Here is a 24,713-nt window from a genome sequence, read left to right on the forward strand (position 1 = left end):
GCAGTCCCGGACACCGCAGTCCCGGACACAGCAGTCCCGGACACCGCAGCCCCGGACACCGCAGTCCCGGGCAGCGCCAGTCCCCGGCTGCCCGCCTGTCCTGTCCCGACTGCCCGCTTGTCCTGTCCCGGCTTCCCGCCTGTCCTGTCCCGGCTGCCGCGGCTGCGGAGCGGTCCCGGGGTACCGGGCAGTGCCGTGCGCCGGCCGGGCGGGCAGAGGGTGCTGCAGGGACAGACGGACACGGCGCGCCCCCGCCTGCGAGCACACACGGACACGGACACGGACACGGACACGGACACGGACACGGACACGGACACGGACACGGACAGGGACACACGGACACACACACGGACACGCACACTCACACAGACACGGACACGAGCACAGGGACACACGGACATGCACACGGACACGGACACGAATATGGATACGGACACACACACGGATACGGACACACACACGGACAGGGACACAGGGACACACACACAAGGACACGGGCACACGCACAGGGACACAGGGACACCACAGGGACACATGGACATGCAGACGGACACGGACACGCACACGGACACACGCAGAGGGACACACGGACACGGACACGCAGAGGGACAAGCACAGCCAGCCCGGCTGCACAGGAGAGGAGGCGGCTGGGAAACAACGCCCGCAGCTGAGCCCAGCCAAGACCAGCCCAGCCGAGAGGAGGTGCGGAACCGACCTTAACAAAATTAATAAAGGCAGAAAAAAACCAAAACGAAACAACAAAAAAAGGGCACAGATAAAGCGCAGGAATAAAGATCACATGTTTTAATAATTCCCTTTGCAGCCAGACAGGACCAGAGAGGAGGAGAACTGAGAAGTGCCCGGTTAGGACGGAGAGATGTGCTAGACAGAGGCTGAAGGGAGCAGAGACAAAACTTGCAGATAACTAACCCGCCCTCGGGAGGGCAGGACCCCCCGCCCCGAGCTCTGCTGTAGCAGGAGGGAGGAAGGATTCTCCAGCCCCCTCCCTTTCCCCGCACCTCCATCCCGGGAGCGCAGCCCCGAGCGGCGGCCAGGAGCCGCTCCAGCAGCGCAGACCGGGGACTACCCGGGCACCGGCCCCGCAGAGCTGGCGCTGCGTTTGTTTTCCACTCCCCTGGCGCTCACTGTGTGAAGCAAATCCCTCGGAGGTGGGGGAGAAGCGGCTTCCGTGAGAGCGGAGGGAGAAGGGAAATAAAATAAAATAAAACAAACCAAAATAATAAAAAAAATAGAGAAAAAAAAAAAGAGAAGAGCCAAGAAAGCGCTTGCTTCTCATCATCTCTCAGGGACCAAAGCCAACTCTTTTCTTCTTATGACCCCATGCTGCAGGGAGCAAAGGGAGAGAAGGTACAGGGGGGCACCTCCTAACAAAGCAGGGTTCAGGACCCCTCTCCAGCCCGGGGAGCAGCGGCGGGGTACGGAGGGCTGCCAGGGCGAGCCCGGGCACCGCAGAGCCGGAGCTCCACCAAAAGCAAGGAGCAGAAATGAAAGTTTCGAAATAGCATCCAAACAAGCGCCAAGGACCGGACCGAGCAGAGCTCCCCGCCTCGCATCAGCCCCCGATGGTGCATCCAAGGGGCTGCGTCAGAGATGTGAACGTCCCCTGCCCGCTGCATGGAGAGGGCTAAAGGCTCAGAAACCCCTCGTGATTTATTTATTTATTGGAAGCAATGTATGGGTGACACCCAGAAGGCATCTGAGCCCTGAAAAAAACCAAACCACCTCTGGACACGAAAGAGAGCAAGAAGAATGAGACAGCAGCCTTGACCCCTACACTGAGAGGAAGGTGAGCAGAAAGAAAGAAAACAGAAAAACCATGCAAGCACCAAACCTGTAGATTACTGCAGGTCTTTTTTGCTTCACTGAGGACAAATATTTTACTGACAGCCATGCAGCATAAAGGCATCATGCTGATTGTGTTCTTGGAATATTTTATTTCTGGACATGGGGAAGCAGGTAAGCAAAATAAATCAATATTGCCATTCTGAAACAATTTATCCTAGATTTAGCAAGGGGAAAGGGGATAGAAATCAGGTCTGTTTGTGAAAAATAAATTGTGGAAACATCTTTATTTTAGGTTGATTTTTACAAGGAATCTGCGTTGGTCAATATATACAAATGCTTCTTATTCCCTGCAATACCCAACTATATAATTCATCCTTCTTCCAAAGACTTATCATAGGATGCACAGGTTCATACACCCTTAAAAGAAAGGAGAGTATCATTTTTTAAGACAAAAGAAAAGTAAGAGAAAGAAAGGTAGATGGAGTGAGATACACTGGATGTTTGTTTTGGGGGTGAAACACTGCCTTCCTAGGCAGGACCAGAGTGAAATGACAACATCCTTGGAAAGCATCAGTGCAGGAATCTGAATTATTCTCTTCTAACTTAATATTGCATCATTAAAAATCAGAGATACTGTGTAGGACATCTTAACTGAATAGTTAACATGCAGAGGACAGGAATAAATTAGCATTAGAGAAAAATTAATTAAAACAGAGAGAGAAGCTGATTAGTTGTGAGTAGACATGTGGGTGTACAAATAAACACATATAGGAATGATACAGCTGTAATGGTATTTACATGGGGTTCTAAAAATATCTGGATTATGATGAAGACAAATTCCTTAAAGGAAAGGAAGCAAAGCACTGGATTTATGTCCTTTCTGTAGTGGTTTAATACATCTTTAAGTTCAAAAAGGATTAATTACAAGAATCAGGTCAGAAAAAAATAAAAATAATTATTGATGAAAAAACAGTTCATCCTTGGTGACTTTTCCTTTGAGATACTCTCTTGGAATCTCTCTTCCTGTATAGGAAAGCATTTCAATGGTTTAAATTTCACCTGTGTGCTCAGAGTATTAGGACAGGAACAACACTCTTCATGCAGTGATTTGAAAGCAACTGAAGCGCTCAGCTATCCTGCAAGTTCCACTGAAGGCAGAGGCAGATCAAGTGGATTCAGCTCAGATTATTCCCTAGCTAGAACCCCTCTGATAACAGACAGCAGATTTCCATAACCACAAGAATTATTTTCTTAAAAACTGGAAACAGCTCATAAATTCACCATCCTGTCATATTACCCAGTAACTCATTTGGGGAAAAGGCTGTCACAGCGTGACAGGGAGTGAGGGGAGGGAGTACATGTGCCTTAATTCTCTTAGTGTCTTACTCTAGGCATTCTCTAGCTCCCCAGGCTAGGATGTAAGCTCCTAGAGGACACAGAACACTCAGCACAGAGATGCTGCAGAGACCTCCTGGGAAGTTGCTGACACTTGCAGAAGGCAGCCTGTTAGAAACTAGCCTAAATCTGCTCTGCATCCAATTCACAAAGAGAAAATGAATCTTCAAGGAAACACAGCTCCCAGCTGGCTGCTTAGAAAGTGAATTTGCAGGGAGGGAGTGTGTTCTGTTTGGAGCTCAACTCACTCAAAATAATAGTGTAGGACATAGTGAATACCAGCAAAATAAGTGGATATTGAAGGTGATGCTGCTAAGGATTCAATGCCCCTTTAAATAAATATTTGGTGTTTGAATGAAAGGTTGCACGAACAATCAGCCTGTGGAAGCACAAGGGTTGCCTGCTAGGTTTTGATTCTTTATTTAGAGAAGCACAGAGAAGTATGTTTTTGGCATACTTCATTAGCCTGTGGGGAGTACAAGGCACATAATATTTGTGGGGAGTCCAATATTTGCCTTCTGCCACCTCTGTGCAGAGAAGACAGTCTGGGTTGTCAAGATTGACTCCTTAGATCTTTAAACATAATGGAGAAAAAAACATCCAAACAAAAAACCAAACACCTTACTTATTAGGCTGGAGCAGTCAGCTTGGGTTCATAGTGTAAGATGTGACACTTGGACAATCCTTCCCCTTCTCTTATGCAGGTGGAGGGCATTATTCCCCTCAAATCAACTCTGCAGTCATCTGAAAACTCTTGCATAAGGGACACTTAGTGCAGCTGACAACAGCTTGAGCTCTTGCTTCCGCCCCAGACCTCCCCATGCGAGCAGCAGCCTGGGGAGCAGCACCCAGGCCAGCTCTCGTCCCACTGGGAGCCCTGGAAAAGAAAGTGTGATGTGGTAAAAAATGGCCACTTCTACCATCAAGCTGAAAATCAAGGATTGCAGGACCTGGTTATTAGCAGGACCTGGTTTCATCTGAGGTTATTCAGCTCATCTGCCAATGAAGCTGCAGGTGCTGGAGCCCACTGCTGCTCCAGGAAGGATGTGGACAGGCAGACTGCAACTGGACACGATGGAAGAGGGCCCCAGCCTGGGATCTTGTTCTTCTGTCCATGCCTCAAGTTTGGTTTCATGGCACATTCTGAATTTCACCTCAGAGGTATTTTGACAGCAGGCTCATTAGCCCCAGTTATCAGAACTATTTTAGTGCAGAAATACACCAGGCTTCTCAAAAGGGGATGAAGACCTGCCAAACTTACAGCATGCTGGCCCCAGACAAACCAAAGGGTTGTACAGCTGTTGAAACCAGTGTTAAAGGGCAAAATTCTAGGTCTGGCTAAGAAAAACTTGAGCAACTTAAGTCCCCAGGGTGGTTAGATTTAGAATAACACTTATAAGGTCTTGGTTATTAAGAAAAAAGTTGAGCAGATACATAACAAGTGAAATCCAGGTCGGACATACATGCTGAAGTTGCTCCATTAAACACGCAGCAGAAGATGCCTAAAGGTTTTGCTCTTTCTGAGATATATGAAATTTACTGTCCTGACTCACTGCAGGAGATTTGAACACATTAAATCATAAACCTGCATATGGAAAACAAATAAAAATTCCAATTTGAATCACTCAGAAAATATTAGGCATCTTTCCAGTCATATCAGCAGGTTTTGGATGAGTTGCCATATGACCTTTCTTCTGTTGAGTATCCAATGGAGGGTGGAAAGAAATGAAGAAAAAATAATTGAACCTGGTTTTAGTTAATGTCTACAGTGTTTTAGTACAAAACTGTGAAGTAAGAGATCTTCATTTGAAATGGTGTCCCAGGAATATCCACAATATGACCTCCCTTGAACTGAGTCATGAGTCATGAGTCCCTAATCACCAGGTAACAGCACTGTTATAACACGGCTGGGCATGTGCCATTGACCTGCCACTTTGTGGCACAGATCTGAGGGACCAGAAAACAAACAAATAATTTTTTTAATCATACTATTTATGGAGCCAAGCCACCCTCCATGGAGTAAAAACTAATCAACCTCATAATAACATGCAGTGCCCGTGCGTAATCAAATTGTTTAATTCTCTATGAATTATTCAGTGATTCCTCCTGGCAGTTGGGGTAAGTTGTGTGTTCGCCTGGCTGCTGTTTCTCTCCTGCAGCAGTCTCCTCTTGCTGTCCAGACTCAATATTTCGTGTTGTTTCCACAGAACCAGTGAGTGATGGACGGGCTGCACTATCCTTGTGGCCAAACAATGTTCTGCCAATTGATTTCTTTAAATACAAAGCTTTTAATCGACTGCAGATTTTGTTTTCCATTCTCTCTCCTTCTCTCAAACTCCCTTCTGCTAATTTGCACTTTGTTCTTCTCCCATTTACCTAATGACACAGCAGTTCAGACAGGAACTGTTTATTGATGTTGCTGCATTAGCAGGCAGAGCAGATAAACCTTCTTGTGACTACTGTTCAGGGGAAAAAACATCTTTCTTTTCAAGGCTCAGAAAAAAATAGCTAAAAATTCAATACAAAACTAATAGCCCATTTATGGGAAATACAAAAAGCAGCCATTCCCTTTAGAAAATGTTTCCTTTTCTGCTTTCTTACATTCTTGTCTGCAAAGCTTCCCCCTTATGCAACTTCCTTAATTTAGAACTCCAGCATCCCATTTCTTCTGTGAAAGCCTTAGTGGCATAATCCATCAATAGAGATGGGCTTTCTTTTAATTACATGGTAAATTTATACATCATCATCCATAATCCAATAACATTTGTAACATGGATCCATTCTTAATCAAAACTAAGTAACCTGACTCTTTGTCAGAACTAATGCTTGTTCAAAGCTCAGTCGTAAGACCAGTCCCACTAAAATTCTCTGGAGGCAAAGATGACACCTTTGTGCAGCACTGAGCAAAATCAGTTAATACTGAATCTGCTTTAAACACAGAAATTGCCTCCCTTATTTCCAGCAGTTTTTACCAAGCAGTTTTTACCAAGCAGTTTGGACATGAACCTAAATGCCATTTGGAGAGACATTCTTGAGCTGTGCCCTTGTAGCTCATTATATCTTTGCTTACTTTTGGTAGTGCTGAGGATCACCTGCTCAGCTGAAGGTAAAAGGAAATCATTGCCAGACAACACACTGCAAATTACCTTGGAGGTGGCTTCCACCTGTTCCTAAGAGCAGACAAGAGCATTTGTGGATGATCTCCTTCCTTGCTATCTGAAATTTCAGACTACCTGGAACTGTATGTGAGCTACAATGGCACAAACCATTGGTCATGGGATTCAGTGGACATGCAATAACTATTTTGCATCCTACCCCTGGAATGCAGAATTGATGAAGTGTTTTCAAAAAGAGAGTTCTTGTCTGACCTTTCTTTCCTGGCCTGTGCAGAGATGTCACTGAGGAACTGAGGACAGGATCAACTGAGAAGCAAAACTGTGCAAGCTGGATGCATTTTTTCACTTTAAACTTTCCTTTAGGAAAGAGGAATGCCCATTTCATCCAACAACATTTACAATCTGAGTACTTTCATCAGACAAAATTTCAGACCCCTTTCTTTCACCTAACTTGATTTTTAAACTGATTTTACCAAAGAAAAGGCTGAATATAAATGGAGTAGGGATTTTAAAATTTGGCCTAGAATGCTGAATTTATAGATGACCTTTGAACTGCTCCTAGATTACCCAGGCTTTACCCAGGGTCGTGCCACATTTCATTGGAAGGGTCATTTCCTGTAAGACCTAAATCCAGTCATCTGACTTGTGACCTCTTGGATTAGATTTATGACCTTGGAAGGTCAGTCTTTAACTCCTTCTAGAGTGTTAAGTTGCAAAGAGAACACTGTATGTCATTAGAAATGCAGTTTTCTCCAGCATAGAGATAAGGTTTTGGAATGACCTTTAATTCCAGTTCACAAGATACTACTGATTTTCAAACAACATTAAGATTTTGTGGTTATCCCTTCCTTTTATTAATTTAGAAATAAGTTAATATATACATTGAAGATACCAAAAAATTGTCAGTATTTGCACACTTGGCAAATAGAATGTAACCACCACCTCCATGTCAAGGTATTTAAACAAAACAGAGACTCGATTTTCAGCTTTGCAACAAATTAATAACTCCACCTGATCTTATTAGAAGCAGTAGAAGCTCAACACTCAGCTATAGCAATACAGGCTTTCTTCATGTGTTCATAATTGTAATTAATGTCTGTAACTTGTTAGTCAGGAATCATCTCTTAACGTATTGACAATGTCCAGTCCAGTGTGAATGTGCTCTCTGATTACCATGAAAATAAAGCCATGGAATAGATTCACTCCTTCAATATGGAGCTTTACTAGAGGGAAAGTAAAAACCACAAGATTTCTCTGGTTAACCATAAAATTCAATAGACTGGCACAATTGCATTTTCAATGGAAATCAAAGTTAAGCACCATAAGCAGGAGTTTTTCTAAAGATCAGTTTCTGAGTTAGGCACCAAACACAAAGACTAGATTTATTGAGTCACTATCCCTAAACCTTGTGTGAAAAGATGAAGCAGCTCTCCTTCAAAGGTGTCCTCTTAAATGCCAGTCCCCAGATGAGGACTCCAAACATTTGTGTTGTCACCCGGCTTACACCATGAGAACTACTTGAGAAATTCTACTTGTTGTGTTTCTTTTCCTTCAGATCCCACAAGACCACGAGCCTTCCGCTGCAATGGCCATGCCTGCAACCCTCCCGTGGGGAACCTCGCCACAGGAAGGACACCAGTGACCACCACCACGTGTGGCCAGAACAGCACAGAGCTCTTCTGCTTCTACCCAGACCAGAACCTCCTCCACCACGCCTCCCCCAGCTGTGGGCAGCCCCGCTGCGCCAAATGCAACACCAACCAGCCCGATAACTCCCACCTCCCTGCTGACATGACGGATGATTTCTTTGCAAACCCCGTCTCCTGGTGGCAGTCAGCCCAAGGGGTACACAGAGAGGAAATCCGACTGGACTTTGAAACAGAATTCTACCTGACCCACGTCATTGCTGTGTTCAAGTCACCTCGCCCAGCTGCCATGGTGCTGGAAAGATCCCAGGATTATGGGCAGACTTGGAGGCCCTACAAGTATTTCTCTGTCAACTGTACAGCTACTTTTGGGCTCCAGGATGATCTCGTTGAGGAAGGCTCCATGTGCACTTCCAGGTATTCAGATGCAGTGCCCTGCACCAGAGGAGAGGTAAGCAATAATTGAGATTTGGACTAAGTTTAATGTCAGACAGCTCCAGACTGGCAGAAAACAGAGAGTGTATCTCAAAGAGATACTGTGCAGATACATTAAAAAGGTATCCTCTCCCTAAAGACTTTGTGTAGAGCAAATAAAGGGGAAGAAGAAGAGAAATTATACATCAGGGATAGAAACGCTTTAGCAAATTTCTTTTATGAGAGCTCACAGGATAATATGAACATTACCTAATTTTACACTGCAGATGCCCAAAACTGAACTAGAATTCTAGCAAAGCAGATGTGGGAAACACACATCTGCAGAGTCAGATTTATCCAAACCATTTTCACTTTAGGATGACGTGAACTGCATAATCTTTCTTTTTTTTCTTCATATAAAAATTCTTAGATTATTGGATGACTTTTAAATACATAATTCTCCAAGTTCAATGTTTTCTTGCTTTCACTTTTCATGCTGGTGGTGACTATGGCTGATTGTATCAAGCCATAGGCTTCAGAAATGAAACTGCTTGGAAGCAGAAGTGGGAGAGAACAGCCAGGATTTACTACTCAATGGTGGGAAAAGCCCTCCCTTGGTATGAATATTCTGATTTGTTCTTAAATACATGCAAAAGAGTGTTTTTTAAATAAAGGTACAATTGTTCTGATAAATTCCTCTGACAGGAACATTGACTACTGATTAGACTCTTTTCATTCATCAGTCTTGAAACAGCTCAGATGGGAATGACCAAAAGTATCATTGGTATCATTTTTCAGAGAAGACAAAGTCATAAAGCAAGATTATGAGATTTTCCTATAATTTCAACAGAGGATTGAAACTTTTCATGTTCTTTCACTTCCTTCTCTCTTCCTCAGAGAAGTCACAATCCTTTTGGTTTCCATCTTGGAGTGGTCAGGAGACTCAGCAGTAACACTTATCTGCAAATTAAGCTTAGGTGGGAGGTGAATGGTCCAGATAGGCTTCAGAAAACCCAGTGCTGCAGCAGTGCACTTCAAAATGTACATGAGAAGAAGCCAAGGTACTATACCCGAGGCAGGGGCACAGCTGTAGGGAGAGATTGAATTCATCTGTGTGTAACAGGCTGAGAAAGATCTCTGAGTATTAGAAACCTGGAACAGATCATCTGACTACTAAACTGCCTTATTTCTGGAGCAGTAATTCTGCTGGTCAGTTATCATGATTCATTTCATGTCAAAGTCAAATGCAAGTCAAATGCATGCAAATGTTTTCTGTAGGGAGGTTGCAATTTGCCACGTCAAGAATCTCGGCAAGTAATATACTTTTCCATTCTTGTGTGCCTTCCAATCAAAAATCTGGAAGTACTTTGCAAGATCCAGTTAATAATCTTCAGCACACATACAGGGTTCTGCTGCCATTTCACAGATGGGAAAAGAGCAGCACAGGAAGGTGAAATGTTTTGTGGTAAAGGAGGACAATTCTGGTTGAGTGGGGGACAGAATACAGGGTCTGAGTGAAATGCTTTGGTCTTAAATGCAAAATAACCCTTCCCTCTCTAGTACAGTGTCCCCTGCACTGTGTTGGCTTTTGTGCTTACTTAACCTTGGGGAATATCATTAAGACCATGTGCTGCTGCTGCTACAACAAATCTAAGAAGTGGATGGCAGAAAATCAAATAATAAAACATTCATCTGATGCAAGCCTTTGTGATTACAAGTGTCAAAGTGATTCTGTCAATTTGGGCAGCAGCTATGCTGAAATGAGTATGTGTGTGCTTAATCAATGGCATGGTAGTAGATGTCAGGAAACAATACTAATAATGAAACCAGTCCTATTTTACCCCTGCAGATCCCAAATACTTTCATGAATATGAATTGAATAGGTGCAGAGGTCACTTCCTCCATGGGAGAAGTGCTGAGGCTCTAAAGCAGCACACAGGAATCTGTGTGGTAACAACAGAGGACAAGACAAATACTGTATCACAGCAGATTAACCCAAAAGGATTGTCCAGATCTGGACAGACTTTACAGAAACCTCTTAATCTATCCATAAATGTCCCGTGGCAAAGGTGCAGAAGCAGCAGGTTTTCAGGTCAGCAGTATGACATAGCAGATCCTTTTGTGAGTTGAAATAAAGGAAGGCAGAGTGTAGCTATTTAAAGTGATACCTGAGCAGATTTCCCTGAGTGACACTGCTACTGTTACTACAGGTCTCACGGGAGCTTTGCCCACACACCTCAGAACTGCAATTTTACACCTTGTTTTGAAGATGTCACAAATGTCACCAGAGCATCCCCTCAAGCACTGACTCGAGTGACTTTGAAGGCAGCTGACTGAATCCCCACCAGTATTTTTTTAGTGTTCTCTGCTTCTTTCTCACCTCTACTCTGACCTACCCAGTTACTGATGCTGGCTAAGCCTTGGATTGCCAAGGGGCTCACATCACAAGCTGACAGCACGACTGAAATGATCAAAACTGTTCCAACTTAAGTGCTAATTAATGCTCTGACATAAATGCCAGTTTTCTTTACTGAGGGGTTTGAAGTAATTTTCACCACATGAGACTCAGGTTATTCTTGGGTCCTATTCATTCTTAGAACAGACACAAATTCCTTTTTTAACAGGGCACAAAAGGAATTTAAAAAAGGAAAAAGAAAAAAGAAAAAAAAAAAAAAAGATTGCCTAGTGAGAGTACTTAGGTTTAAAACCCATGCTGGGACACATCATGAAACAAGATTTCAGGTCAACTGGCTTCCAGAACTGAGAATGCAGATGTGAAAGGGGAAGGGGGTAGAGCCACAGTAACCTACACACATCTGGAAACTGAGATCTCAAGCAGCATATTCTGGCCATCAAGACCACTGAAAGAGTTTCTTCCTAAAAGCAAGGTAAAAAATTTTTCAGAAGAGAAAAATGTAGAAGTCTAGAATGGAGCAAAAGACATTTGGATGAGTGACATGACAAAGTCACAGCAGAACATAATGCTAAGTTAAGGCACATCCCTTGTCTCTGGTTGATTGCCCCCTATTTTTCCCCCCTGACGGGGTCACATATCTCCATTCCATCTCAGATAAGATACATCGGAGACATAAGGCACTGGGGAACACCTCATACAGACATTCAAGAAGATTACTTTCTAATACATCTTTTGCATTTTCTTTTACTCAGGCATTTGTTAAATACCCTACTCCCATTCAGATCCAGAATACTTTAATAGGTAGAATCTATCTATCTGAATCCTAGGATCTTCATCATTATCTCATGAACTGAAACCAACACCACAGTTTTAAGGTCTCTTCATCATCTGTAACTGCATCTACAGGGAATACTGGCATGACTGAGACATTTTTTCCCACTTGTCCATCCATCTGTTCTTCTAACTTAAAAACACTGTACTATATAGTCATGGAACCTAAAATGAGCCATCAGGTCAGATAACATAAATCAAAACTCTGGCCCAAGCAGAAGGAGAAATTGCATCAGACATCAATGTGAGTTGCAGTTCAAACATCACGTGGGGGAAAAAGGACTGAAATGTTTGAACCTGCATCCTGACAGCACGTGCACTCAAGGATCTGAGAGATTAAAAGCACGTTTTTAATAAACTGGAATATCAGGAAATGAAAACAAATGTTCTTCTCCATTGAATATGATGTTTGCATGGAAGGAAGACATTAGCATGAGAAGTGGGGTGAAACACTGACCTGCTCATAACCATCAGGCTCAGAAGGAGACCCTTCCCCTACTGGGTCTAGCTGGTGGAAGGGAGTTCTGAATCAAAGGCTGGTTCATTTATGTGAGTGTCTGTGTGACAGATGACACCAATGAAGTGTGATATAATAAACCCATTACTGGAATTCACTGGGGGCTGGAAGGATTGTGTATGCCTGAATTAAGTAACTGGTTTCTATGGCAACATGTTAAGTGTGCCTTGCACAGAAGACCTGTTCATTCTCCGTTTTGTATCCTGTGGTGACCTCTTTAGGGACAGAAGTCCCCAGCAGCGCCTTTTGTCAAAGATGAGTGGACCCTCTTTGTGGCTAAAAGACATTTAATCACTCTTCTAAACACCCTCCACTCGGTGAATGCCAGACCAAGACAGGCTGTGATGGGTGCAGTTCTGTCTGCTTCAGAAGCCACCAGGTTGTTCTGACAGAGGCCACAGTCAGCCCTCTGGAAGGTCTTTTCTTCTGCACTGACACTGAAGCCTCTGCAGCCTTTCTCCATCCCCGGGGTGTTCCTGAGCAATAGCTGTGCCAGAGGGGGTACACTCGCACCCAAGCACCAAACCAGGCCAGGGACAAGGCTCTGTGTGGGATGTATGTGATCCTGTTCCAAGGACCTGCATTTCCCACTGTCTTTTCTCAAGCTTCTCTTTTACTGTGTTCATGCCAAACCTTTTGATAAACAAAGAAGTATTCCCTGTGCTCACACACACACACACACACCCCTCATTAAATGGTGACATCAATAATTCAAGAGGCCACCACTGAGGCTTCGATGACTTCTTATAGTTCTGATCTCATATGGCAGTGGGGTCACTGGAAAGAAACCTGCTCAGCACATCACAAGGTTGAATTCCCAATAGCTAAGATTCAAAGACAGGGTCTTGCACTTCAGTGAATTATCCAACAGCCATCAGGACTGGCCTCTAAAAGTGATGCTCGGGTTATTCCAACTTCCAGCTGGGTTATTCCAACTTCCATCTGGAAAGGATTCCAGGAGGGATTAGTCACTAGTGTAGGTAAGTGCCTGATTGTTATGATTAGGGCTGTCTGTTCAGCATTTCGTTTAACTTGAGCTGCAGAGCAGATAGAATGCAGAGACAAGTTGAGAGGAAGCAGTTAACACCAGCACTGTAAACAAGCTGATCGCACTGCCAGGCCGTGCTTCCCTGGAGGAAGAATTAAGGGGCTCAAGGATTTGTCTCTGAAGGGAATTCAAACTGACTGAGACTCATCCAGCAATCCCATCCCTGGCAACTGAACTTGAGGAGGGCACCAAGTCTCCTATTCTGACCTGGTTTGTAATGAACCATTTGGAGCATTATAAATCAGACAGAAAGACACAGCAATGGGGGTTCTTTAGCATTGCTTATGCATTTTCTTCATTTTCTGAACATAGAAGGCAGCAGCAGATATTAAATATCTTTTCTTCTCACCCTTTTTTGTAAAAACTTAGTGGAGGTTTGGTTTTTTTTTCCAGCTTTAAGTGTGAAAAAAAAAAAAAAGTTGCCTAAAATGCTATGAAATCTAGTAATTTATTGGTGTAATTTTCAAACTCCAGGCAAAAAAACACTCAAATATTTGCTCTCCAGTTGTCCACACATCACTGTCATGGTGAAACTGTACATTTAGCTAAGTCTGTTCATGTGTAAGATTTCAGCCAAGACCTAGAGATACAAATGGCTCCACTTACAAGAAATGGATGCTCTCCCTTGAGAACACAGCTTGGTTGACATGGGTTGACATTGATGGTGGTGGGTTGTCTTGACTTTCCCTGACAATCCAGCAAACAGAGAAATGAGTCTCCCTGTTCTCAATCCAGTTCCCAGTCAGCTGTTGCATCACAGAACTCCTTGTGCTGCCCTTTGCCATTTCAGAGCAAGCACCATCCCTCATTATGAAAAAGGACACTGCACTTCATGGGAGCATGGAAATGTTCTCATATCCCCACTTGGTGCTGCTATGGGGAGTTTTGCCCATTCCCTCTATACAGACTGAAAATGAAGGGTTTTCTGTCAAATAACCTAGATTTTGTTTTTCAACTACATTACCTGTCTCATAGAGGGTACAGCTTCTCCCTACAACCCTTGCCTTTCTACATGGATGCACATCTGCAGATAACCTGAACCTACAGAATACGATTTGTTTGAGGAAGAGAAATAGTCTGCATGGCTCTTAGATTTGCCTGACTTAATTATGCCATAATCATATTGGCAGCCATGCCTAAATACTGATATTAAAATGCCACACCAACTGGATTACTGGAATAACCTCAAAGCAAATGGAAACTGAAGACACATCAATCCTTTCTGATTTGGAGAATACAGAATGAATTCAGGATGCCACTGGTAGCTGAGTTTACCCAGATCAAAGAAATTTTAAAAATCCAAAGCACAATTATTTCTTTAACAAGCTACCATATTCCATACTGATTTCTAAGCTTTGTTCTCTGGAAGGACAGAAAAGCAGTGGATCTTGACTAAGAAACACCACTCCATGAGTTGTCAGAATAGACCTTATAAAGGCTGGGAGAAGAGTCACATTTTCCCTGTGCTCCAAACAGTAAATCAGAAAAGAGGTTACTTCTTAGTTAAGACTGCTGCACCACAAGACAGAAATCCATCAAACAAAGCACAGGACATATGCCACTGGACAGGAAAAATTCTGAGACAATTGTTTACTGTTCCTTTAAGAATAAAATCAACTCACATGAGAATCTCTTAGTGAAGAGGATTTAGGAGTGATGAGAGTTTTTATTGCAGCTTCCTTCTGATGGATCCAGTGTAAGCACACAGACATTTCTGACCTCATTAACCTGATTGTGTGCAGCATGATGAACACAGCTTAAGGATGATTTGTAATATCAAATTCTTGCTCTGCATAAGGATCTTCTTTTGTAGGAGGCCATGCATTGGCACTGCCCTCCATTCATGATTCATATTCCTTGGCCTTAGGCTATGAGTTTGCAAGGTGGAACCTTTGTTGTGTCCATATCTCTTCAGACTAATACTGTCTGGAAGATCAGGTTAAGAAAACAGAATTAGATGCATCAGGAATGGAGAAGCAAAACCTATGGCAAGAAATCAAAAATCTGAGACACTGTCTCCGAAATGAAGATGATCTCTTGATAGGTGACAAAACAATGTGAGGCTGTGCCAACTTGTGCACAGCAAAACCAGTCACAAACAGTGGCTGCCGTTTAGCTTTGCACACTTACAGCATTTTCCAGACTTCCTTGCTCTTAGGAAGGTCAGGAGAGGACAGGGTAGTGACCATCTTTTTGAGGCACAGCTGATTGACTTTTGAGAATGAGAATGGCAAATATGTGCTGGATAGCAGATATGCAGATAAGCATGAATTCAGCATTGAGCTCCAAAGCCAGCTCCTGATTCTAAGAGAAACTCGTGACCTAGAATGTATTTCCACAAAGGGTTAAATTATAGAGGTGCTGCTCACCTTCAGCTTCCACACAGTTCAATGGAAAGATTTCTAGGGTGTCCCTAAGCAGACTCAATCACCACCAGATTTTCTTCTGCAGCTGTGCCTATGCTACTTTTATGACAGCTGCACACTGATGTTTAGGGAAACAACTGGGAGATTTCAGAGCAGTCCATTAGAGCAAAAAAAAGAACAGAGCTTGCTACCAGATAGAGATTTCATTAGATGAGAAGCAGCTTTACAGTGAAAGTCATGGGAAGCTCTTTTCAAAACTTGCATCTTAATTAAAAGAAAACACTTCTTTTTCATTATGCTTTCTTCATATCTTTTACATGAATGGAATGGAAAACTGAAAACTCACACAGTATCCCTGGGAAATGAAAAAATAATTTGTCTGCCTTTCTGCAAAAGGCAGAAGTCAAATGTCTATCTGTATAGAAGGAATTTGTTTCATAGGCTTTAGAATTACCAACCTTGTGAACTGAAATAAAAAGGACGAATAACACAGGGAATGTCTCTTCCTGCAGATCATGACTCTAGGAGTTCACTAATACTTAGATCCATTTATAATCTAATCTTTAATATATTCATGTCTCAGCAGTTGGGACAGCCAAACTCTTGTCTTTTGCCTGTAACTATTAAAATTGCATGTATGTATATCCATGGCCAGGAATTTGCAGGGACTTTTCCAGATACAAGTTTATTAATATTCATCCCATTGCACAAAGTACTTGAATACCAATATCCCATTTTTATGGAAAGGAAGCAGTACATAAAACTGAGTTCCTACTGAAATCAATCCAGAACAGCATGAGGCCCTAGTTACTTGCTGAGCATTATAGGGAACAATTGTGCTGGGGCTATGACCAAATAGTTGCATTCCCCACTCTGTACTTTTATCAAAACAATACCTTCTCCTTTCTCAAATAAATATAATTCTTTCCTAGATCATATAAAATTGTCAACCCATATATATAGCCACCACCAATCTGCCCCTTAATTTAGGATCCATCTTTCCTTAGGGAACTATAAACGCAAACACTTTCATTTAAAACATAACCATGCATTTATAACACAGAAAAAAGTTTAGGGAACAGGTTTTGTTGGGTCATTTATTTATTTATTTTAATCAAAATTATGTATTTATGGAAAAATAATTCCTGGCATGTAAGGTGAGATACCAGTTCTTTTAAAAAAAATTATCCCAAACTAGAATTATTTGAATAAATACACATAGCAGACTAATGAAAAGAAAATAACATCTTTTTCTTGACAGTACAACAATCTATATGTTAAGGAACCACTTTCTGACTGGCACTTTAATGTCAGATGAAACATTCAATTGAATATTAAAAAGTGAGGCAAGAGATGGTGATTACCTTATGCAATTGCCTGTGCCCAAGAATTTTAACCACCAATATTTCAAGGAGAATGGGACATCCAGAAGAGAGAGAAAATCCATTTTCTACTCCTATGCATATGTGAAATAAAGCTGCTAAACTGATTTAATTATAAAATAAAACTGCCACCTCTCTGCAAAATGTAGCTCACCTAAACCTACGTCTGTTGACACAATATATCTCCTGATCAAAATGTCTTTGATTTTTACTAAGCTAAGGAAGGTTAATTCCTCACTGGAGGTTGAATCCTAGAAGAACATTTAAGTGCAGCTCCCAGAAGACCTCAGTAGTGTTATGTCACCCAAATCAGATCTTTAACACTTAACAAGGCTTGCCTTGGGAGAAATAAAGACAAGCAAATCCAGTCTCACCAGTGAGCTTATTCCAGACAGAAATGTGTCATGAATTAATCATACAAACAAACTCTTGTACCTCAGCTGGAATGGAATACTGTTTTTTCTTAAAAGGATGCCACAATCCCTCTGGGACTCCAAGCTATTAATGTCTCTACTCACAAATGATGTTCAGTGCTCTAATGGGATACGGAAAATGCCAAAGCAACTCCTCTCAAGAGAGGCATGGCCAGAAATGAAAATATTTGCAAAACAATAAAGCCACAGGAAACCAAACCTTTTTCTAAGCTGTCAAGCAAAGAAACAAGAAACAAAACAGCTTGGTGAAAGTAAGTGGCCCTTTGCTGACAGAAGAGCCCCCGACAGCTGCTCTTTGCCTAAAGACCTCAGGGCTCTCAGAATGCCAATTACAACATGGGGAAGATGGATAATTGACTGGAGACCCCAAAATATGAATCCATCTGTTTAAAGTTGTCATACCATATAGAAAGTAGGTTTCTAGTAGTACACAGGATTTTCTTCACATTTACCATAGCACAGTGCAAGACTATTGCTATCAAGATGTATAGTGCCAGAGAGAAAAAAGAAACATTTTGGCCATTTGCTTATGGTTCCATTGGCCAGGGGAATGTAGACACAGGGATGGAAATGCTTGAGCTATTTTGTCATGGCTTCATTGGTCAGGGGAATGTGGGCACCTGGATTGCACAGCCTGGGCAATCTGCACACAGCTCTGCCAAACAAGGAGTTATGGGCATCTCTGATCTCACCAAGCAAGGCTGCTTGCAGCTTTGTAAGTAGCTGACAATAGAAGAGAATAAAAAAGAAGGAAAAAAAAAAAAGAACAGAGTTAACCAAATAGAAAACACTGTGGACATGTGGGAGAGGTACCACTGCCTTTGCTGGGTTTTGTGCAAAGCCTGGCAGCTGATTCTGTTATTTAAGGGCATTTTTCTCCCCATTTGCCATCAACGTGCAAATGAACTATCTCCTAGGCATGTACCACCAAGCTCTTTGGTGGATTCTCGAAGCAAAAAAGGAGCAAAAGTATTTTACATGCTACAAGTATTTAAACTGATCAGTTCACTAGGAAGGAAGAAAAACTGAGAGAGAGAAAGAGGGAATCCCTGTGGAAACAAAGTTTTCACTCTGGTAATATTGACAGAGTGAGTCAGACAGAGATTGTGACCACCTTTAAAGCAGGACCAAAGAATCCCAAGGACAAATCCCTCTGCCATGATGGAAAATCTCAAGCAGAGGAGAAAACGACTATCAAATTTGAGTTAGCACATCTAAGCCTAGAAACAGTGCTAACAGTTCTCTGTTTCAATGGCAAGGACTGTGGTGTAGCCCTCTGTTATCAGCCTCTCCCAAAAGCAACAGACACAAGCACACCCCAAGAGATAGAGAAGGGTAGGGTGCTGATGAGCCAAAATACAACAGCCACTGTTAAACACCAGATTAGAACTGTGATGCTCAGAACCCAACTGTTGCTGCTCTGGAGAACTATCAAACAACAAAAATGCTGTGATGAAGGAGTAACTACCTACAGACAGCCAGCAAGCACCAAGCACCTTGGGTCCTGTGAACTCATTGCTCTGTAGCTGCTTCTAACTAATAACTAGCTACTTCTAACTAACTAACTAATCTGCTCTGTGTGCAGATAGGGCTCTCTCAGTGCTTACTTGCCCTAAGCTAAACTGTGTTTCCAGCAGAGTTCAGGTCACCCAGGAAATAGTCTGACCACAGTTTCCACTTTTTTCATGGATGCCTGTAGTGCCTTTGTTTACCTGACTCTAGAGCTCATGCTAAAGCCACGCTCTTAAAATGCTTCCAGAAATTGGGATGGCATTAACACTGTATTTATGCCAATAAACCTTGGATTTCTCTGAGTGACACTGTTGTCACCTGGCTCAGAAACACAAGGAAGCAGACTTATCTTGTCCCTTGACATATTGGCTGAACTGCAGGAAGTGACAGGGCTCAGTAACCCCAGGGAGTGATGTTTAAACAAAGGCATTTCCCATCTCACATCTGAGATGGGATGAAAGCAGGGGCACAGTCACTTGCTGTGGCTTGGCCAGCTGGTGGTAACTCAGCTGTCATGCTCTGGGATCAGCCACAGCCCCACAACTGCTTATGCAGAGTCTTATTGCTTTTTCCTAAAAATCGTCTTGGGATATTTGCTGTGTATGCAGAGTGCTATTATCTGTTCTGGGATGTGAACCTTCTCTTTTTCAGGTGATTTATCGTGCCTTAAGTCCAGCTAACAAGATTGAAGACCCTTACAGTCCTGAGGCTCAGGATCTCCTGAAGCTCACCAACCTCCGCCTGCTCTTGTTAAAAAGACAGGAATGTCCATGCCATGGCTCAGGATTGGTAGAGAAACCCCAGAGATTTTCCCACTATGCTATTTATGACCTGATCATCCGGGGAAGCTGCTTTTGCAATGGGCATGCCGAGGAATGTGAGCTTGCCAACAGGACAGGAGTTGTGGAGAACATGGTGAGTTCCAGACATTTATCAGTGGACTAGACTTGCTACTTGCTTCTGCTGCCTCAGCCTAAATGTGAATTTTATGTGTGAGCCTGTCCCAGCCTCCCTAAGCCTATCCCAAAAAAGGGCAGCACAGTCAATCCATTACAGTGAAACCTACACCACTCTGGGAAAATATTTCCTATCCTCTTTTCTACAGTTTTATGTATAATAACTGCAAAAAACTCTGGAACTCTAAAACTCAAAATAAATTGATAAAATCTATGGACCTCAAGATACCTATAAATTGAAAGGGCTCTTTGTAATTGGAACAGAGATCCAACCCCAAATATAGTGACTGAAATCTCCTACTGATATGCCTGCACAGAACTGAACTAATATCTTTGATGCAAAGTCTGCCCTGAGCAGAATTTCATCATCAGATCTGAGATTTTCTGAGTTTGTGAGACATGAGCAGTTCCGTCATAGTTAGGGTTCCCACCACCACTTTTAGGTTTTCAACCTTTTGTGTTCTTAGCAAAACGTTCAGGATGTGAAAATAATTTCCTCTTTCCCACTCTTTTATCCATGCATCTTGAAATAAGTTAGAACTTTTTTTAAAAAAAGCCAAACCTTGTAGTAAAATTTTTCTGTCGTACTTGGAGTGACCCTTCCCTGTTCAATCTTTTATCTGCATTTGACACTGGATGTGCACAAGAGGAGTTGTGTTTGAATGCCCACTCAGACATTGAAATTCAGAGGAAATGGCTGATGACACCTTTTTGATTTATCTGCAAGCGTTGTGTAGACAATTGTAATAACAGCCACAAGGAGATTTAATCTAATCAAATATCCAGGTACATCTAGATATACATCAGAGATGGAATTCAAGCCTCTTTAAACTAGTCAATATCTCCCCAGGATCCAGAAATCTCTGTCTCTGTATTGGGTTTTGAAAATCCAAATAACTCTTAAAATTCTAGTCTCCAATGCACTCTGACATAAAAGACTCAAGAAAAACATCCTAAGCTAATTTCTAGCCCTTTAGATACAGGGTACACGTGACATTTTGGCTTATGTCAATTTGGAATGTGTATTCATTGTCTTCCTTTCAACTTTCCTAGGTTCAGAGGTAGATATTGCAAGATAATTAGGACTGTATGACTCAAATAATTTCTGAATCTGTTCCATCTGTGGTATAAATCCAAGATTCAGCTACCCTATGTGATACTGTAAGATTCAGATAATATAGACTCACTTGAATCATAACTGTGTGGAGAAAAGCTGTTTAAAGAGAGTATCTCTTAATGTTCTTACTGCAAACTGTTAGACACACAGTGAAATCAAATAGATGAATAACACACTAAGTGAAAGCAGCTGGTAGAAAAAGAAACATTCTGCCCATCAGAAAAGGAAAACACAATATTGTGTATGTTACTGGCATAACCATTGTAAACTATGACTGGATATTTTTTCCCACTGGCCACAAGGGAACAGAATCTTTTTGTGCCATCAATGACTTCACAGGGCAGAAGGTGAAATAGTTTTGATGAAATGCACTTCACCAGTGACTCATGTCCCAGGAGAGAGAGGGTGGATGCAGCACATGATTCGCACAGATATTATCAAGTCTTTGTCTAAGCAAGGATTCAAACACAGCTGTGCAAAAAATAAGAAAGCCTTCTGTAATTTTAACTGTCTCTAGAATCCTAGGGGAGGCCTGGAAAAGACCACAAATGGGCTGGTTTGTGTCCTCACATAAAGGTGTGATCAAGCTCACCTAAACCATTCACTAGTCAATTAGTGATTTTCCTGACAAAGAACACTCAAATCTTCCGTAGTTGTTCCAGCTTTAACATTTTGAAAACTCTTCTTTAGTGCCTGCCTAAATAATCTCTGCTGCAAATTAAGGTGATTCTTCCTTGTCCCCTCTCTCAATGACCAAAGTGAGCAGCTGACCCTATTTCTGCAGATACCATTGGAAGGTTCTCTCCATATAATTCCTTATGTTCTATTTTTGGTGCTAACTAGAGAAATGTGAAACCTTACATGGTAAAAATTGAAAATTCTACTTGCAGATCCCACAAGCCTGGAGTAAAGATGATCATGCTGTATTAATCTTTAGACATTACAACTAAAGTCTTTCTCAAATGCAAAAGAAAACCCATTCCTGGAAAAGCCTGATCCCTGGATCCTTTTCCATTTTATCTAATACTTACCAATAATGATATTGTAGTGGTGAAGGGAGAGCTCACATAGGTCCAGATCTCAAGGTTTGGTTTACACAGCCAGCATGAGGGAGTTTATGTAAGGGTATAACTTTTTGACTTGAAACACAGTAATCTCCTTGCCTACAAGCAGGAGAAAAGGCCTTTGTTGTTGAAGGTTCAACATCAGTGATAATGTTCCTATCAGCCAAAATACACTGCAAAACTTTGCCATTTTGCAGTTTCTTGTCAGAGAAAAGGTGCTCTGCTTTCAGTCACATGGTAATGGTGACCCACATAAAACAGGGTGTGGAAAAGATGTTACAAACACTGAAATAATCTGATTCAATCCACAGGCCACATCTAATATTTAAGGTACAGATGGGCAGAACAAGTCCCAAGACACACAGTTTTTAATGTGCCTGGTGAGGATGATGTCACATCATCCACAGATTGAAGGCAGAGCAGCTTTGTTTCCTGGGCTGCTGTTAGGTAATTAAATAAAATGCTGCAAAATATAAAGACTTCCACAGAAAGTCTTACGTAAGAGTTTCAGACTCTTAACTGTTCATAGTCCTATGATGAATTTTCTTCTATAGCTAACAAAAATAAAAGCAACTTCATGTAGAATACAACTAATGTTTGATACATACAAACTAATTGTTTGATATGGGATAGGCCCAAAATCTGAGACCATTCTGCACTTGGATCTTAGAAAATGCATTATTGTGTTAAATTGCAAGTCTGCTCTTCTTACTCTGACAGAAATCCCTCCCATTTTATATTCCTAACACTGCTAAACTGATACTAAATAAAGGAGAAAATTAAAGCAAAATTCTTGGTACTTTTGAACCAATATTCAACACAATTTTGGAGGGACTGGATGAGCTATGGCTTTTAGATAATCTATCCATGATCAGTTTATCTGTGGACATGTCACCTCAGTCATGGCAACACGTTCAGCTTCTGGCTTCTCCACTGAGGCTGCCAATAAGAAATGCAGCCCCGTGAGAAGCAATGTCACAGATGCCACAGTGTCATAGCAACAAATGGACACAAGAAAACTGCAGATTGTAAAGCCAAAGTCCAAATGGTGAATCATTCCTCATACCTTGAAATCCTACATAGTTTCATGCATATTTCTGGCCAAAAGTTTGTGAAAATACAGTGAGATTCAAAATAGGTCCATAGGATCCAATGAAAATATTCTCTGACTTCCTATTTTGGAGCAAAACAGTAATAATTACTCTTTCTATGGGGACTTTGTTGTTGTTGTTGGTTATTTTTGTTTTGTTTTTATTTTGTTTTTAAACAAGCCATGCACCCCCTCAACACAATTTATCTAGATGACATTTTCTATACAAACAACTGAGAATATCATGTTGGGTAGGAGGAAAACTGAGAAATGAAGATAGGAGCTGTAAATAGGCAAGAAACTTCAGGTCAAACATGTCATGAATTTTGTTGAGGTTTGTTGCTATTGATAGTAATGTTTTCTTGGTTTCTATTTAGCTTTACTCAGATTGGAAAAATAAAAGGAGACCCAGAGATGTCATTCCTCACCCAACTTCAATAGCTTCATATGGTAGCTAATGGCAAAATTCTCCTTTCTGAATATCACAGCCTGCATTTTTTAAACTCTTACAAGTAGTTTCTAGGTTTTTGTTTTTTGTTTTTTTTAATGGGTGGCATCAATATGTTGTTATAAATGAAACAACTGCCAGGACCCAGGCAGCTGAATGCATCTGGCCTTGCTCTATGGTTGGGTACAACAGAATACAATCCTGCCCGAGGTATTGACACTGCAGGATGTACAAAGTTGTGTGTGTCTCTACAGAGCTGTCAGGTTTAGGATCTGCTTTGATGGACCATTTTAGCTGAGTCCAGAGGTGTTCCCAGAACAAAGTTCACAAAGCAGAAAGTGCATATGGACAGAACACAGAATCAAGACCAAAGTCCTTTTTGTTTGCCAAACATTTCACAATTCTCTTCCTAGCTCATGAGAAGTAAGTTTGGAAAGAGGAAAGCAAATGTGGATTAAAATGCTTTTTTTATAAAGCATTAGGGTTTTTTTCTTTACTTCTAATTATTGGTACCTACACTGCCAGGAAATTCTTACAAGTGGCCTCGGATGTTTCTTTTGCTTCTTTATCCTGTTTACAGAGACAAACTAGACTCCCTGTGGGCCTGATCCTCCATAATGAAGCAAATGGAAAGTTTTTCCACTTACTTCAAAGGGAGCAGGATCTGGTTCTAAGTAGGATTCCTTGTTTGGCATAATGGAGGTTACATAAGGTAAAACTTGCTTTTTTATATCAATTTTCTAGGTGACCAGGGTGTCGTAACCCTTGCAAATATTATCTACCTCCTCTTCAGATATCTTGTGCAGCTCTATTCATAATCCCCAGCTAAGTTTTCACATTATCTGATTCCAGCTGTGCCCAGAACTCAGAGATGCAAGATGTGCCACTCACTTTCAGGACATTTCAACAGGGGAATTTACTCATTACTTTGTGATTCAGGCACTCAGTGCTAAAATATTGAGTCTCATTTCCCTTTCTGCTTCCTCCATTCTTAAGACACTCACCTGGAGCTGGGGACCTGCTGTAAGTCAGGTGCAGCATTTCAGCCTGACAGCTGTTCCTCATGTGCAGTTTTTTACAGATGGATAATGGAGTTAATGCCACTGCAGGCAAAAATAAGAGGGCAGCTTGCCCCCAAAATCAGTAATAATCAAG

At 41.9% G+C, this 24,713-nt stretch overlaps 1 protein-coding gene across 1 annotated transcript in view; it reads left to right on the forward strand.

Moving 5' to 3' along the window:
- Positions 1 to 544: 544 nt before the first annotated feature.
- Positions 545 to 24,713, forward strand: part of LOC107210074 (netrin-4-like) — a 40,381-nt gene continuing 16,212 nt past the window's right edge. Inside the window, exons 1-4 of the mRNA XM_015640441.3 lie at positions 545 to 702; positions 824 to 1,977; positions 7,873 to 8,414; positions 19,535 to 19,798. Coding sequence (XP_015495927.1) covers positions 1,911 to 1,977; positions 7,873 to 8,414; positions 19,535 to 19,798 — 873 coding nt within the window. The 5' untranslated portion in view covers positions 545 to 702; positions 824 to 1,910. The remainder of the gene's footprint in view (positions 703 to 823; positions 1,978 to 7,872; positions 8,415 to 19,534; positions 19,799 to 24,713) is intronic.

The sequence above is a fragment of the Parus major genome, chromosome 12, assembly GCF_001522545.3.
Source record: "Parus major isolate Abel chromosome 12, Parus_major1.1, whole genome shotgun sequence".
NCBI lineage: Eukaryota > Metazoa > Chordata > Aves > Passeriformes > Paridae > Parus > Parus major.